This window comes from Salmo trutta, chromosome 8, assembly GCF_901001165.1.
Source record: "Salmo trutta chromosome 8, fSalTru1.1, whole genome shotgun sequence".
NCBI lineage: Eukaryota > Metazoa > Chordata > Actinopteri > Salmoniformes > Salmonidae > Salmo > Salmo trutta.
In genome coordinates this window covers 44,301,662-44,317,626 of record NC_042964.1, presented here as the reverse complement: position 1 = coordinate 44,317,626, position 15,965 = coordinate 44,301,662, and the positions used below count along the sequence as shown (strand labels likewise).

Sequence of the window (15,965 nt, the reverse complement as noted above, 5' to 3'; positions counted from 1 at the left end):
GGAGGAGAGGTAAAGAGGGGTGGAAGGTGGAGAGGTAAAGAGAGGTGGAAGGAGGAGAGGTAAAGAGGGGTAGAAGGAGGAGAGGTAAAGAGGGGTAGAAGGAGGAGAGGTAAAGAGGGGTAGAAGGAGGAGAGGTAAAGAGAGGTGGAAGGAGGAGAGGTAAAGAGAGGTGGAAGGAGGAGAGGTAAAGAGGGGTGGAAGGAGGAGAGGTAAAGAGGGGTAGAAGGAGGAGAGGTAAAGAAGGGTGGAAGGAGGAGAGGTAAAGAGGGGTGGAAGGAGGAGAGGTAAAGAGGGGTGGAAGGTGGAGAGGTAAAGAGAAGGAGGAGAGGTAAAGAGGGGTGGAAGGAGGAGAGGTAAAGAGGGGTGGAAGGAGGAGAGGTAAAGAGAGGTGGAAGGAGGAGAGGTAAAGAGAGGTGGAAGGAGGAGAGGTAAAGAGAGGTGGAAGGAGGAGAGGTAAAGAGGGGTGGAAGGTGGAGAGGTAAAGAGGGGTGGAAGGAGGAGAGGTAAAGAGAAGGAGGAGAGGTAAAGAGAAGGAGGAGAGGTAAAGAGAGGTGGAAGGAGGAGAGGTAAAGAGAGGTGGAAGGTGGAGAGGTAAAGAGGGGTGGAAGGAGGAGAGGTAAAGAGGAATGAGGAGAGGTATGAGGAGAAGGGGTGAAGTAGAGGACAGCAAAGAAGAGAGGAAGGAGAGGAGAAGAGAGAAAGAGGGAAGAGAGGGGAGACAGAGGGAGGAGAGGGAGGAGAGGGCAGACAAACAGAGTGTAGAGGGAGATGTAATTAACATTGAGACACTAATGAAAAAGGCAATGAGAAGGGCATCTCACTGTGCCTCGTCAGAGTCATTGTAAATCACATACACACGCACTCCAAAAGGGACCTGTCATAAACCATTACAGATATTAGTAGTGACCGCTCATATCCCAATCAGAAACAGTGTTCCTGTCTCTCTCCCTTTCATTTCTCCCCCCTCTCTCTCACCATCTGCATTTGAATAGAAACAAGTTGATAATTATACATACTGGAGAGTGTGTGTGTGTGTGTCTGTGTGTGTGTGTGTGTGTGTGTGTGTGTGTGTGTGTGTGTGTGTGTGTGTGTGTGTGTGTGAGAGAGTGAGTGAGTGAGTGAGTGAGAGTGTGTGTGTGAGAGAGAGCGTGACCCTGGCTCCAAGCTCTAATGTGGGTCAGTGAGTCTAACAGAGTGAATCCTGACCAACTTCTCTGGCCCCGTTCCAGGGTCACACACACACACACAAAAACTATTTTTGTAACACATAGTTCGATATAGTCAATGATAATGTTGTCAGTTTCATTCCCATAGTGACTTTTTGTCACTTCACATAATGTATGAAAAACTCTTCCAAATAATATTGTTAGTATCACTCATCGGTTTGCCAGCTCTCTCTCACACACACACAGCCGGGTAGGTATTGATGAAACGGTCCCAGTCTGTTCTAACACACATTTCAATATCTCATCTTATGCAGTTAATCACACTTACTACAGAGAGAGAGGAGAGAGAGAGAAAGAGAAAGAGAAAGAGAAAGAGAAAGAGAAAGAGAAAGAGAAAGAGAAAGAGAGAGAGAGAGAGGCAGAGGAGGGAGAGAGGGAGAGGAGAGAGGGAGAGAGAGAGGAGAGGAGAGAGGGAGAGAGAGGAGAGAGCAGAGAGAGAGAGAGGAGGGAGAGAGAGAGGCAGAGGAGGGAGAGAGGGAGAGGAGAGAGGGAGAGAGAGAGGAGAGGAGAGAGAGAGAGGGAGAGAGAGAGAGGAGAGGAGAGAGAGAGAGAGAGGTGTACACTTAATAAAAAGCTAGGTTGAATAAACATTTCTGAGAGAGAAAGGCAGATCAAAGGATGAGGAAGAGAGAGAAGAGAGAGAGGACAGGGATTAGGTGCAGAGAGAAAAAAGTGGAGGGTTAGAGAAAACATGGAAGGGATGGAGAGAGAAAGAGAGAGAGAGAAAGAGAGAGAGAGCCGGAAGGAGGGGAGAGACAGAGAGGAGGTCTGGCCCGAGGCCCAGAGTAGAAAATCCATACCCTCCCTGTTATCAGGCTCATAATTGGTTTTCCCTCCTCCTCTCTTCCTCCATCCAGGCCCCTGCCTCCACTGTTTCCCCCATCCCTCTGTCTCTCTCTCTCACTCAACCTGAGCAAAGCATTAGCTCCACTGTAGGTAGTACTACACTATACACAACAGAGGAATACTGTGGTGACAGACAGACAGACCAGCGAAGAAGGACGGGACTGGACGGGCGGGCGGACAGAGACTTCCAGCTGTGTTCTATTCTGGGTTAGAGACTCAGCATACTGTATGACAAAGTCTCCTGGACAGAGAACACAGAGAGGAGGGAGAAAAGACGAGTGGGGACAGGGATATCAAAACACAGCTAGAAGAAAATTGAACATGTTTAGAGAAAGAGAAATGAAGGGAACATGTATGAGAGAAAAGAGACAGGGTGAGAGAGGAGAGACCGATCCTCAGAGAGAAAGAGAGAGAACTTCTGTGAGTGTAATGTTTACTGTTCATTTGTATTGATTAATTCACTTTTGTATATTATCTACCTCACTTGCTTTGGCAATGTTAACATATGTTTCCCATGCCAATAAAGCCCCTTGAATTGAGGAGAGACCGTTCCTCAGAGAGACAGAGAGATCGAGAAGGAGAGACCGATCCTCAGAGAGAGATCGAGAAGGAGACACCGATCCTCAGAGAGAGATCGAGAAGGAGACACCGATCCTGAGAGAGAGAGAGAGCGAGAGAGACCGATCCTGAGAGAGAGATCGATCCTCAGAGAGAGATCGATCCTCAGAGAGAGAGAGAGAGAGATCGAGAAGGAGAGACCGATCCTCAGAGAGAGAGAGTGAGAGATCGAGAAGGAGAGACCAATCCTCAGAGAGAGAGAGAGAGAGAGAGAGAGAGAGAGAGACCGATCCTCAGAGAGAGAGAGAGAGATCGAGAAGGAGAGACCAATCCTCAGAGAGAGAGAGAGAGAGAGAGAGAGACCGAGAAGGAGACCGATCCTCAGAGAGAGATCGAGAAGGAGAGACCGATCCTCAGAGAGAGAAAGAGAGAGAGAGAGCGAGAGAGACCGATCCTGAGAGAGAGAGAGCGAGAGAGACCGATCCTGAGAGAGATCGAGAGAGATCGATCCTCAGAGAGATCGAGAGAGATCGATCCTCAGAGAGATCGAGAGAGATCGATCCTCAGAGAGATCGAGAGAGATCGATCCTCAGAGAGATCGAGAGAGATCGATCCTCAGAGAGAGATCGAGAGACCGATCCTCAGAGAGAGATCGAGAAGGAGAGACCAATCCTCAGAGAGAGAGAGAGAGAGAGAGAGAGATCGAGAGAGACCGATCCTCAGAGAGAGATCGAGAGAGACCGATCCTCAGAGAGAGACCGATCCTCAGAGAGAGACCGATCCTCAGAGAGAGATCGAGAGAGACCGATCCTCAGAGAGAGATCGAGAGAGACCGATCCTCAGAGAGAGATCGAGAGAGACCGATCCTCAGAGAGAGATCGAGAGAGACCGATCCTCAGAGAGAGATCGAGAGAGACCGATCCTCAGAGAGAGACCGATCCTCAGAGAGAGACCGAGAGAGACCGATCCTCAGAGAGAGATCGAGAGAGACCGATCCTCAGAGAGAGATCGAGAGAGACCGATCCTCAGAGAGAGATCGAGAGAGACCGATCCTCAGAGAGACCGATCTCAGACCGATCCTCAGAGAGAGACCGATCCTCAGAGAGAGATCGAGAGAGACCGATCCTCAGAGAGAGATCGAGAGAGACCGATCCTCAGAGAGAGATCGAGAGAGACCGATCCTCAGAGAGAGATCGAGAGAGACCGATCCTCAGAGAGAGACCGATCCTCAGAGAGAGACCGATCCTCAGAGAGAGACCGATCCTCAGAGAGAGACCGATCCTCAGAGAGAGACCGAGAGAGACCGATCCTCAGAGAGAGACCGATCCTCAGAGAGAGACCGATCCTCAGAGAGAGACCGATCCTCAGAGAGAGATCGAGAGAGACCGATCCTCAGAGAGAGATCGAGAGAGACCGATCCTCAGAGAGAGATCGAGAGAGACCGATCCTCAGAGAGAGATCGAGAGAGACCGATCCTCAGAGAGAGATCGAGAGAGAGAGATCCTCAGAGAGAGATCGAGAGAGAGAGATCCTCAGAGAGAGATCCTCAGAGAGAGATCGAGAGACCGATCCTCAGAGAGAGATCGAGAGACCGATCCTCAGAGAGAGATCGAGAGACCGATCCTCAGAGAGAAACGGGAAGAGGTTGAGTAGATGGTAGTGTTGCTGTATTCTCTCCTGCCTTCAGGGTTGCCAGGTGTGAGATCTTCCCCCTGCCACCGCCTTGGGCAGAGACACAGTACACCTTCACCTCCGCTACACCTCCAACATCCCTCCTCTCTCCCTCGGCCTGCCTAGATCCACTACCTCCTACTCGCACTCCCTACCTCCCTCCCTCCCTCCCTCTCTCTCTCTCTCACACCTACCTTGAGTTTCCACTCTTTCCCCCTCTCTCCTTTTTCCACCTCCCCCCTAAGTCAGATGTATTTAAAGTGCATTTCACCTGGGTTTCAATTTCCCTCTTTCTGGAGTGTCAACATGCAGACATTTCACATGGAATATCCAAGCAGGAAAAAAGTTACAATAGCCCATCAGTGATTTTGGATGATTTCCGTAAACTTATTGGTTTTTTTAAAGACAGGCTATTCGCAGTTACATCAATCAGACATTAAACATTTTGCACAAACGCATAAAGTAATAATAAAATAATCCACACAATAACTCATTTCCAATTAGTCCTTTTCCTCCCGAATTCAACCGCTTTTGGTGATCTGAAAGAAATGACCACTGGACTCACAGAGAACGATATATTCTCTATTTTCACTGCAGTCAGGGAGTGTTGAATATTTTATATCCGTTTTAAAAAGAACTCATTTGTCATGTATTCCACCTTGGGTCATACAAGGAAAGGAACGTTCTGGTCATATTGAGACATACGAGCACTATCCCAACATAGTGGTTTAAACTCCAATGCAGAGTTATGGTGATAGGTAGTGAAGGATTATTTTTGCACATCAGTGTGTGTGTGTGTGTGTTTCTCATTCTTTATAAATTTCAAAATGTGCGTGTCAGAGTTTGCGTTTGGGAATCGGAGGACAATCTGTTGGCGTCAGCTCGGCCTGATGGGAAATATGGCCCATTAGGGGCCGTCACTCAGAGTAATTCACTTCCTGGTTTCTCTGCTCGCGCTACGGCTCCCACGGCAACGAGAAATGGGTGAACGGGAAATCAATTACCGTGGGAATTAAGAGTGCATCATAGCACCGGCTGGTTAAACGCTATCCATCACCTCGTGACAGACACACACAAATTCATTCATTAACCAACTCTCCATCACACACACACACACACACATTGCAATGTTGTTTGATAGATTGAAGCTGAATGGCAGCTGAACTCAGTCATAGGAGTAATAGTACTTCAGGACAGGGTTGAGATCAGCTGTCACACACACACACACACACACACACACACACACTAAGAACTGCTGACCCCTTCTCCAATTCCATTGTGTGCATGGGAGGCCTGTCTTGAGACTGCAAATGTCATCGGAATGCCAATCTACCTCTGTCTGCACTGTCACCACTAAAGCTGTCAGGACTGTTCACACACACACACACACACACACACACACACACACACACACACACACACATGCCAATTCACCCACCCAATACATTCAGGCATACTGCAGCTATAAATACATACAGCAGGGATCATCAACAAGATTCAGCCGTTGGACGAGTTTTTCTTGAGTGGATAGCCAGGGGTTCGGAACATAATTACAAATAATTGGTAAGAATGCAAATTGACCGCAAGAAGCCCAAACGGATATAATATTTGACAAAAACACAATCATTTTAAACCTTGCTTACATTTGTGACCCGTTTCAGGAAACTAGGCACGTCACTACTTCACAGGAGAGTCTTTTGAAATCCTTCGTTTTGTAGTTTGTGGTGATTTTTTTTAGGAAGAAATGCCGTCTGGAACATTCATTCACAACTTTCATTTGTTTTAATAACAAACTTGTATTCCATCTGTAAATATGAATAAAGTTGTTGGTTAGTTGGTTGAGCCTAGTTGGTTGAGCCACGGAAAAAGATTGGCGCCTTCCCGCTAGCCATGATTGGCTGAGATAATGGATGGGCTGGACATGCCGGGAGATGAGTTTGGATTGGTCTGCCATGTAGAATGCTTCTGTCTATAACGTGAGCTGCTCAGTATGTGTTAACAATCGAGAACTACAAAAAATGTGCTCCTTCTCTCAACAACATTGATAACCTGAATTTAGCAGGCGCTATCGACAGATCAGTTGGGCTACTTTCTGCACACGCCACGGTCAGTGTGAACCGGAGTGACTTGACCCAACGCTGGCCAAGCAAGATGGAGGACAAACAAAACAGAGTTAAATGGTTCCAGTCTGCTGTGAAGCGTTCATCCGTCTATACAGGTAAGAGTCTAGCTACATTTTCCAATGTTATACGTTTCCGGCTCGCTAGCTAACGTTACGTGTATGATCTGTGTAGTAATATTATTATTTCTATCTCAGAAAGCCATTTGCATTGTTAGTTATAGCATAATGTTATGAAGCTAGTTAACATTGAACCTAGCTGGTTAGCTTTAGTTACCTGCAGATTCATGCATGGTAGTAGGAGTTGGGATTATGGTTCATTGTTTAGCTAGCTAGCTAGCAACATGTCTAAACAAAATACTCCACTATGCAAGTAACCATTTCACTGTACTGTTTACACCTTCTGTATCCTGTGAATGTGACAAATACACTTTGATTTTATTTGATATAGTGCGTGTTTACCAGCGACGGTAATGTGAAGAACAGCATGACCTGCACCAAAGTCAGATTAGGTGGCCAAATAAAATCCCCCGCGGTGCCGCCAGATGGGGAACCATGACCTACAGTATAGTCATACATATATTCATATCTATACGGTCATCAACTTTTCTATGCATTTCGTTTTACGAAACCATAAGACCAACCTTATTCAAAAGACAAAAGTGGGACCTCCTTGCTAAATATATTCTACCCACCGTCTTGGCACGGTGCGAGTTATCCGCCGTCTTGGCACGGTGCGAGTTATCCGCCGTCTTGGCACGGTGCGAGTTATCCCAGAACAAGTACCAGTATACAAGCCAAAGGAGGCAGGAAGGAATGTGTGTCTGACACTTCCACTGCTATGTACAGGTCAGAACCTCATTAACTACAATGACAGTCTGGCCTCCCATTCATCATCTCCCCTTCCATGGGCTGGGTCCCAATACTCTGGAAACAGCCTTCTTCCCTTGGCCTCTTTCCTTATGTCCTGATCTCCTAACATGAAGTACTTGTCCTTGCTAATCCGGTTTTCCAAACGAGTGTTAAGTGTATTACATATACACTTAACACTCTAGTCTAATAACCTACAATATGTGCTATGATATGGTTTCTATGGATATGCAGGAAAGGTGGTGAGGGAAGGATGCAATTCCATATTGAGACGCAGCCCCAAGTCTACCTTGTGGCTTCTGACACAATACTGATTGAAGAGGGATTTCCAGCGGCACTAATGAATCCAATTTGAAGGTTTTCCCGACCACTGTCATGGACTCAGAGAATTCCCAAAATGCTGCTGTCAACGTCACCACTATAATGAAAAAACACTCCCTCCGTACTGCCCTACCAAGCAAAAAGGCAGTAACTGCTAATTTGGTCAAAAATGAGTTAGTCATTTTTGCTACATTAAATACATGCCTAATCATGTGGACAAGTATCCTGCCTATATTGTATTATGGAGAAAATGGGGCTCATGTTAGCAGTAACTGCATAAAGTTATTGTTAAACCAAGGTAAATAAAATACATTTTTCTCAGTTCAAAGCTATGAGCAGTTACTGCCGTTTTGCTTTTTGGTAGGGCAGCAGAGACAAGGAATGAGGTGGTGATGAGGTGTGTGTATTAGTGTGTGTGCGTGCTTGCGTGTGTGTGTGTGTACATGTGCATAAGGAGAGAACGAAGAGATGGAGGAAAGAAGAGGTAGAACAGGAGGAAGAGACAGAGCCGGAGGAAGAGAGAATGATTGATAAAGAGTGACAGAGAGAGACTGGGTCTCTGTCTCTATAGAGGAAGAGAGGGAGAGAGGATGAGTAAGGAGTGAACGAATGAGTGATGGAGAGAGACTGACAGCAAGACCAAGAGAAAGAGAGAAAAGACAGACAGACGTGAAAAAGACAGATCCAAACAGAGATGAACTGAGAGAGAAAACAATATCTAGACTTTTGTGATTCACACACACACACACACACACACACACACACCTTAATCAACTACTGATTATCCCTCCCCCCACTCCAGACAGAACAAGAAGCACACTGACGCCAACACACAAGAGATTTAAAACAGGGCTATGCTGTAGACATGCTACAGTGATAATGCTAGCTTCCTTCAGTCCTTGAACCACTGATCACACAAATACGCTCACAATCAAATCTAATTTTATTTGTCACATGCGCCAAATACAACAGGTGTAGACCTTCATGAAACATTTACTTACAAGCCCTTAACCAACAATGCAGCTTTAAGAAAATACCTAAAAAAAGAGATGAGTAAGAAATAATTAAAGAGCCGCAGTAAATAACAATACAGTGGGTACCGGAACAGAGTCAATGTGCGGAGGCACCGGTATCGAGGTAATATGTACATGGAGGTAGAGTTATGAAAGGTGACTATGCAAATAGTCTGGGTAGCCATTTGATTAGATGTTCAGGAGTCTTATGTCTTGGGGGTAGAAGCTGTTTAGAAGCCTCTTGGACCTAGACTTGGCGCTCCGGTATCGCTTGCCGTGCGGTAGCAGAGGGAACAGTCTATGACTAGGGTGGCTGGAGTCTTTGACAACTTTTAGGGCCTTCCTCTGACATCGCCTGGTATAGAGGTCCTGGATGACAGAAAGCTTGGCACTGGATGTACTGGGCCATACACACTACCCTCTGTAGTGCCTTGCGTGTCAGAGGCAGAGCTTTTGCCATACCAGGCAGTGATGCAACCCGTCAGGATGCTCTCGATGGTGCAGCTGAAATATATTTAAATGAGTGGACTGTGGAATGCTTGTTATCTGTAATGAATGTCTTACAAAGCGTTTTCTTAGCCACACACACACACACACACGTGTGATGAAGTGAGCTCTGGAGTGTCCTAACGGTTTGTACTGTTACACAGGGTAGATACATTCAACATCTCTCTAATGTTCACAGAACTAAAGGAAACTTTAAATCAAATCTCAAGAGTTATGTTGAGTGAGGAGTATATACACGCATGTACGAGAGAGAGAGAGAGAGAGAGCCCCAGGACAGCAACACAATTAGACCCAACCAAATCATGAGAAAACAAAAAGATAATTACTTGACACATTGGAAATAATTTATCCAAAAAACAGAGCAAACTAGAAGGCTATTTGGCCCTAAACGGAGAGTACACAGTGGCAGAATACTGACCACTGTGACTGACCCAAACTTAAGGAAATCTTTGAATATGTACAGACTCAGTGAGCATAGCCTTGCTATTGAGAAAGGCCGCCGTAGGCAGACCTGGCTCTCAAGAGAAGACAGGCTATGTGCACACTGCCCACAACATGAGGTGGAAACTGAGTTGCACTTCCTAACCTCCTGCCAAATGTATGACCATGTTGGAGACACATATTTCCCTCAGATTACACAGAGAATTCAAAAACAAACCCAATTTTGATAAACTCCCATATCTACTGGGTGAAATACCACAGTGTGTCATCACAGCAGCAAGATTTGTGACCTGTTGCCACAAGAAAAGGGCAACCAGTGAAGAACAAACACCATTGTAAATACAACCCATATTTATGTTGATTTATTTTCCCTTTTGTACTTTAACTATTTGCACATTGTTACAACACTGTACATAGCCATAATGTGACATTAGAAATGTCACAAAACTTCTGAGTAATGTTTACTGTTCATTTTTTATTGTTTATTTCACTTTTGTTTATTATCTACTTCACTTGCTTTGGCAATGTAAACATACGTTTCCCATGCCAATAAAGCCCTTAAATTGAATTGAAAAATAATTGAGAGAGAGAGTGTGTATGTGTGTATTCCCACTTACATTCTCCACAGTTAACCCCTGACCCACGTCTACCCCTCCTCCAGACTACTCTTTTACATCTCCCCATCTTCATGGATGGTCTGTTACACCCCTCCTACACGCGCACACACACACACACACACACGTCAGAGGTGGTCATCCCAGACTAGGCGGTTGAGGAAACACACACACACACGTGTGTTGGCCTGCCAAGGCTAGCGGTTCAGTCTAGTGGTCCACTACACCATGAGTGCTGCTGTAGTGGGAAAAAGTGACATTTATTACTGATTCTAAAGTGTTATAATAAGACCAATTCTGAGTGTTGTGGTGAGAAACTATTACAGAACATAAACAGCATTTGGTGTTATTTACTCTCTGGTCTTCATAGAGTCATACATACTGGGAAAATGAGCGAGGACCAATCACTATCTCTCTGTGTGTGAAATTGCAGTGTTGAGGGGACTCCGGGATGCTGGCCTTCTAGGCAGAGTTGCACAGAAAAAGCCATATCTCAGACTGGCCAATAAAAAGGAAAGATTAAGATGGGCACAAGAACACAGACACTGGACAGAGGAACTCTGCCTAGAAGGCCAGCATCCCGGAGTCACCTCTTCACTGTTAACGTTGAGACTGGTGTTTTGCGGGTACTATTTAATGAAGCTGCCAGTTGAGGACTTGTGAGGCGTCTGTTTCTCACACTAGACACTCTAATGAACTTGTTCTCTTGCTCAGTTGTGCACCGGGCCTCTCACTCCTATTTCTATTCTGGTTAGAGCCAGTTTGCACTGTTCTGTGAAGGGAGTAGTAGACAGCGTTGTACGAGATCTTCAGTTTCTTGGCAATTTTTCGCATGGAATAGCCTTCATTTCTCAGAACAAGAACAGACTGACGAGTTTCAGAAGAAAGTTATTTGTTTCTGGCCATTTTGAGCCTGAAATCAAACCCGCAAATGCTGATGCTCCAGATACTCAACTAGTCTAAAGGCCAGTTTTATTGCTTCTTTAAATCAGTTTTCAGCTGTGCTAACATAATTGCAAAAGGGTTTTCTAATTATCAGTTAGCTAATCCAAGTTTATCATTTTACAAGGCTAACACAGCGTGCCATTGGAACACAGGAGTGATGGTTGCTGATAATGGGCCTCTGTACACCTATGTAGATATTCCATTAAAACATTTCCAGCTACAATAGTCATTTACAACATTAACAATGTCTACACTGTATTTCTGATCAATTTGATGTTATTTTAATGGACAAAAATGTTTTTGCTTTTCTTTCAAAAACAAGGACATTTCTTAGTGTACACACACACCATTCTGGGTTAGTGATCTGCTTAAGATTCCAACACAAGCAACAGAACACAGAAAATACACAGACGTGCGCACACAGTATCTGTCTCTCCATCAATCTCCCTGTTTAAACTGGCACAGAGCGACAGAGACAAGCCTCCCCTGTGTTTATTTTTTATGTGTTCTGCTGCTTGTGTTGGAGCCTTGAGCAGATCACTGCTGTGTGTGTGTGTGTGTGTGTGTGTGTCCTCTGAGAATCACCACCTCTTCTCACATCACTTCAGCACTGTTTGTTTGTGGAACAGGATGACATACTGTACTCTCAGCCACACACTGATCAAAGGGGGTTCTCTCTGTGTCTGTGCAATTGTAGAACCCCTTCAGTGACAGTGGCCACTAGAACAAGGAGTAACGATAGCAAGTACCGACAATAACCAGTACTTGACTCTCCTGTGTAGCTGGAGTGTTCAACATATCTGGCATGTGTTGGCTTTTAAAATGTTCCTTCTTTCACCACACAATCATCCTCATCATTTCCCACATTGTAAAGGACGAGCGTTATTGTCATGTCACAAATCCATCTTCATCATTACTGTGCCTCTACATAAAACCAGGCGCTGATACATGCAGAAATTAACATAACATAATCAACAATGACCGCGTACAGCTGGTACACCTGCACTATGACCGCGTACAGCTGGTACACCTGAACTATGACCGCGTACAGCTGGTACACCTGAACTATGACCGCGTACAGCTGGTACACCTGCACTATGACCGCGTACAGCTGGTACACCTGCACTATGACCGCGTACAGCTGGTACACCTGCACTATGACCGCGTACAGCTGGTACACCTGCACTATGACCGCGTACAGCTGGTACACCTGCACTATGACCGCGTACAGCTGGTACACCTGCACTATGACCGCGTACAGCTGGTACACCTGCACTATGACCGCGTACAGCTGGTACACCTGCACTATGACCGCGTACAGCTGGTACACCTGCACTATGACCGCGTACAGCTGGTACACCTGCACTATGACCGCGTACAGCTGGTACACCTGCACTATGACCGCGTACAGCTGGTACACCTGCACTATGACCGCGTACAGCTGGTACACCTGCACTATGACCGCGTACAGCTGGTACACCTGAACTATGACCGCGTACAGCTGGTACACCTGCACTATGACCGCGTACAGCGTCCCACTATGTGGTGCTGAGAAGTTCTGGAAAAGGGCCTCACAGCTTTGGAATGTTTTGAATGACTCGAGCCTCAAGATGGGGGAATATGCATCATTGTCTCCCCAAAGAAAACTCCCCAAACATTACTTACCCTAATAGAACCCTCCACCTTCCGTTTGACTCACAGTCCACACACACACACACACACTTTTATGAGTCAGGGAATAAGCCTGAGGTGGTTTACAAAACCTTGTCCAGATGGACAGTCTATTGACCACCCACTGTTAGACTTGACTGCATGGACCATTGCCTTGCATCGACCCAATAAAAGCCCAACTTTCAGTGTAACCCAGTAGAACACACACACACACACACACACACACACACAAAACAGTTCCTCAGGGACACCATTTTCAGTTAAAGCAAGTTGTGCTAGGAATACATAGCACAGGCCTATTCAAACATTGCATTTGACACCAGCAGTCTGTGGAACTGGTACAAAATGAAACTTCCAAATACTGTGCCACATGGCAGTTGATATGTACATATTGTTGTTTGATTCCTTTCCTAATTTAACTGTAAGATGTAAATATTGGTGTTTTTATTGTTCCTGGAGGCTGTTGCCATAGTGATGTACAAGCCTACCCTTTAGCTCCATCTCTTCACGCGCAGTTTAAGCACGCACAAACACACAGTTCCCATGCTCCCCCTCCCTCTTGCTTCCAATTCTCTCTTCCTTCATTAGGCGGACGCCCTTCCCATCTTCAACTGTCTTGTTCCTCCCTCTCTCCCCCATCAGTGCGCCTCAACACGCCTGTAAAAGCAAAGCACCGCTGCACGCCCTGAGGTGATACTCCTCCCGTACGCCCGGTCCTTTGATCTAACTGATCACCTCTCTCAGTCCTCTCTTCTTTACTGATAGAGATAGGAGAGGCCTGGAGGAAAGGGACTATTTTCACAGTCTAATGTTGTCTTTAGACGAGGCTTAAGGTTCCGTTTTGGCCTGAAAGACAATCCTTTTATGAGGTTACAGCATAACATACCGCCAGCCTTTCAGCAACATACCACAAACACTTGGACTATGTTATGGTCATTTAATAGTAGCCTATTTAATGTATCAATGACAGCACACTGGCATAGGTCTACACACCATGAGGCCTTCAACAGGCCCTCAATAGGCACTGAGTGTTTAGGCTACTGATCAATGCCAAATATTCATGCTGGTTGCTCCGACTAGAGGTAACATAGTAGACATATTTTGGGGTACCTCCAAGTCGTATGATACTGTATGTAAGAATGGTCTGGTTACTTAAGACAGAAATTAATGCAATTTGATTTGTAATACGGATTGTAATATCATACGGATTGGAGAACGTAACATATAACCATACTAATTGCTCCGAGACCAGGTTGAAATTGTAACTACAATGTAACATCAAGTGGCAATTGATATGCGTATAAGGCTACAGGTCATTGCTGGTAATACCACCTTCAGGACGAAGCCATGCGTCATTATAATGTTTAGCCAGGGTCAGTGTAAAAGTGCACAACAATTAGACAGCTGTCAAGATTGATGTAGCCAATGTTATGCACAGTTTGTGCGCCAAGTTTATATCTAACGCAAAGCCCCTTCTCGGACACAAAGACTACAACCAGGCTTTAGCAGAGGCTGCCTCGGGCTTTCCTGAATTCTAAATTCACATAAAGTAATTGGTCTCATGACATGTCAGTTTGCGTAAAAGTGCTATGCTCCAACTTTGGCGCAACAGCCCATCTTTTTCAACGTAGACCATCAATAGAAGTATGTCAATAGTAGTATCAACAAGGCAATCCAACAAGGCAATTCATGACATGAAAATGTATGTTGACGACTTCGTTTACCTCAGTAGGTTTGGCAGAGGTATGGAGCCCGAGGCTGTCCCCAGGATTCCCCTTTTCCCACTCAGTAATTTCTCCACCAGGACCACATTCCCGGTCCGGGCCGCTTCTAGTAGTTCTTGTTCCTTTCCCATCCCGACCGAACTTCTTCTAATCCCGGATTTATAATCCAAAACCGGTATGTAGAAAGAGAATGACGGCGGTGGGGATCCCCCTTCACTGTATCTTGTGGAAAAACATCTCAGTGTGTTCTTTTTACTGCATGTTGCAGTAAGCGTTCCCTCAAATGGGTCGGTTACCGTCCGCGGTGTGCTGCAAGGTTGGCAGGCTCAGTTGCAGAACGAGTCCATTGTCGATCCGAACGCAGGAATGAGGAACCGTAAATAGCGCATTTTGCACGGTGCTGCCTGCTGCAGCTGGCTCGAGGGAACTACGAACAAGCCGGTTGCCAAACCCAGACCGCCACTCGCGCTCTTCTCGGCTATTTTTTCCTCTCTTCTCTCTTCGTGTAGCCCAACAAACAGGCTGTGTCGTGTCCTCTCGTTGTGTCTGTCTGTTATTGTAGCATCCCAATCGCTCCCTCTTTATTTCTCGCAGTTCTCCACTTTCTTCGAACCGCACTCGCCACAGTGCCTAGTGTTATCCTGCCTAATCCAGCGTTGTACAGTATGGGCGTGGATGGCGGGTTACAGCACCAACCCGAGACGAAAAGGCTTTGTTATTCATTTGCTAATTTAAGAAAGTCACAGGTTATATGAAAAGGCTCCTATATTCGGATAGCAGTCAGCTTTAGGAGGAATGTCGATTTGTATATTCCACTATTGAGCGAATAACATTATTATTGGTTTATCAAGATAACCGTCCAAAATACATAAATCAGTGGATGCTGTAAAACCGAAATATGGGCTATATAGTAGAAATAACAGCAGCCTTGGTCTATGCCACCTGTTTGTGTGACAAAACAAGCCAGAGACCCATGTTTTTTAATGGTCTGCTCTGTCCATTGACAGGCTTGGATTGAGACACACCCCCTTTGTCAATCTCTTCCTCCCTTGGCAGAAGATTTTAAAATGTTTTATTTAAACTTTATTTACCTAGGTCAGTTAAGAACAAATTCTTATTTACAATGACGGTCTACTCTGGCCAAACCCTCCCCAAAACCGGACAACACTGGGCCAATTGTGCACCGCCCTATGGGACTCCCAATCACGGCCGGTTGTGATACAGCCCGGAATCGAACCAGGGTCTGTAGTGACGCTTCTAGCACTGAGATGCAGTGTCTTAGACCGCCACTCGGTGACCTGCAGAGAATACACAAGTATTGACTAGTTCACTATCGGTTAATTAGGAATGATGTAAATTAAGGAACACATACACACACACACACACACACACACACACACACACACACACACACACACACACACACACACACAGCTGTG

General features: G+C 45.7%; 1 protein-coding gene across 4 annotated transcripts in view; it reads right to left on the bottom strand.

Annotated features, from left to right (window-relative positions):
• The window catches only part of LOC115199072 (ankyrin repeat and sterile alpha motif domain-containing protein 1B), a 310,469-nt gene extending 295,045 nt beyond the window's left edge, over nt 1-15,424 (bottom strand). For 2 of the 4 annotated variants that reach the window (XM_029761611.1, XM_029761614.1), the window contains exon 1: nt 14,527-15,423. In XM_029761611.1, the coding sequence (XP_029617471.1) occupies nt 14,527-14,657 (131 nt within the window). In that variant the 5' untranslated portion in view covers nt 14,658-15,423. Of the gene's footprint in view, nt 1-14,526 lie in introns of all 4 variants that reach the window. The other 2 variants (XM_029761613.1, XM_029761615.1) reach the window with 2 other exon arrangements.
• Between the last annotated feature and the right edge of the window lie 541 nt (nt 15,425-15,965).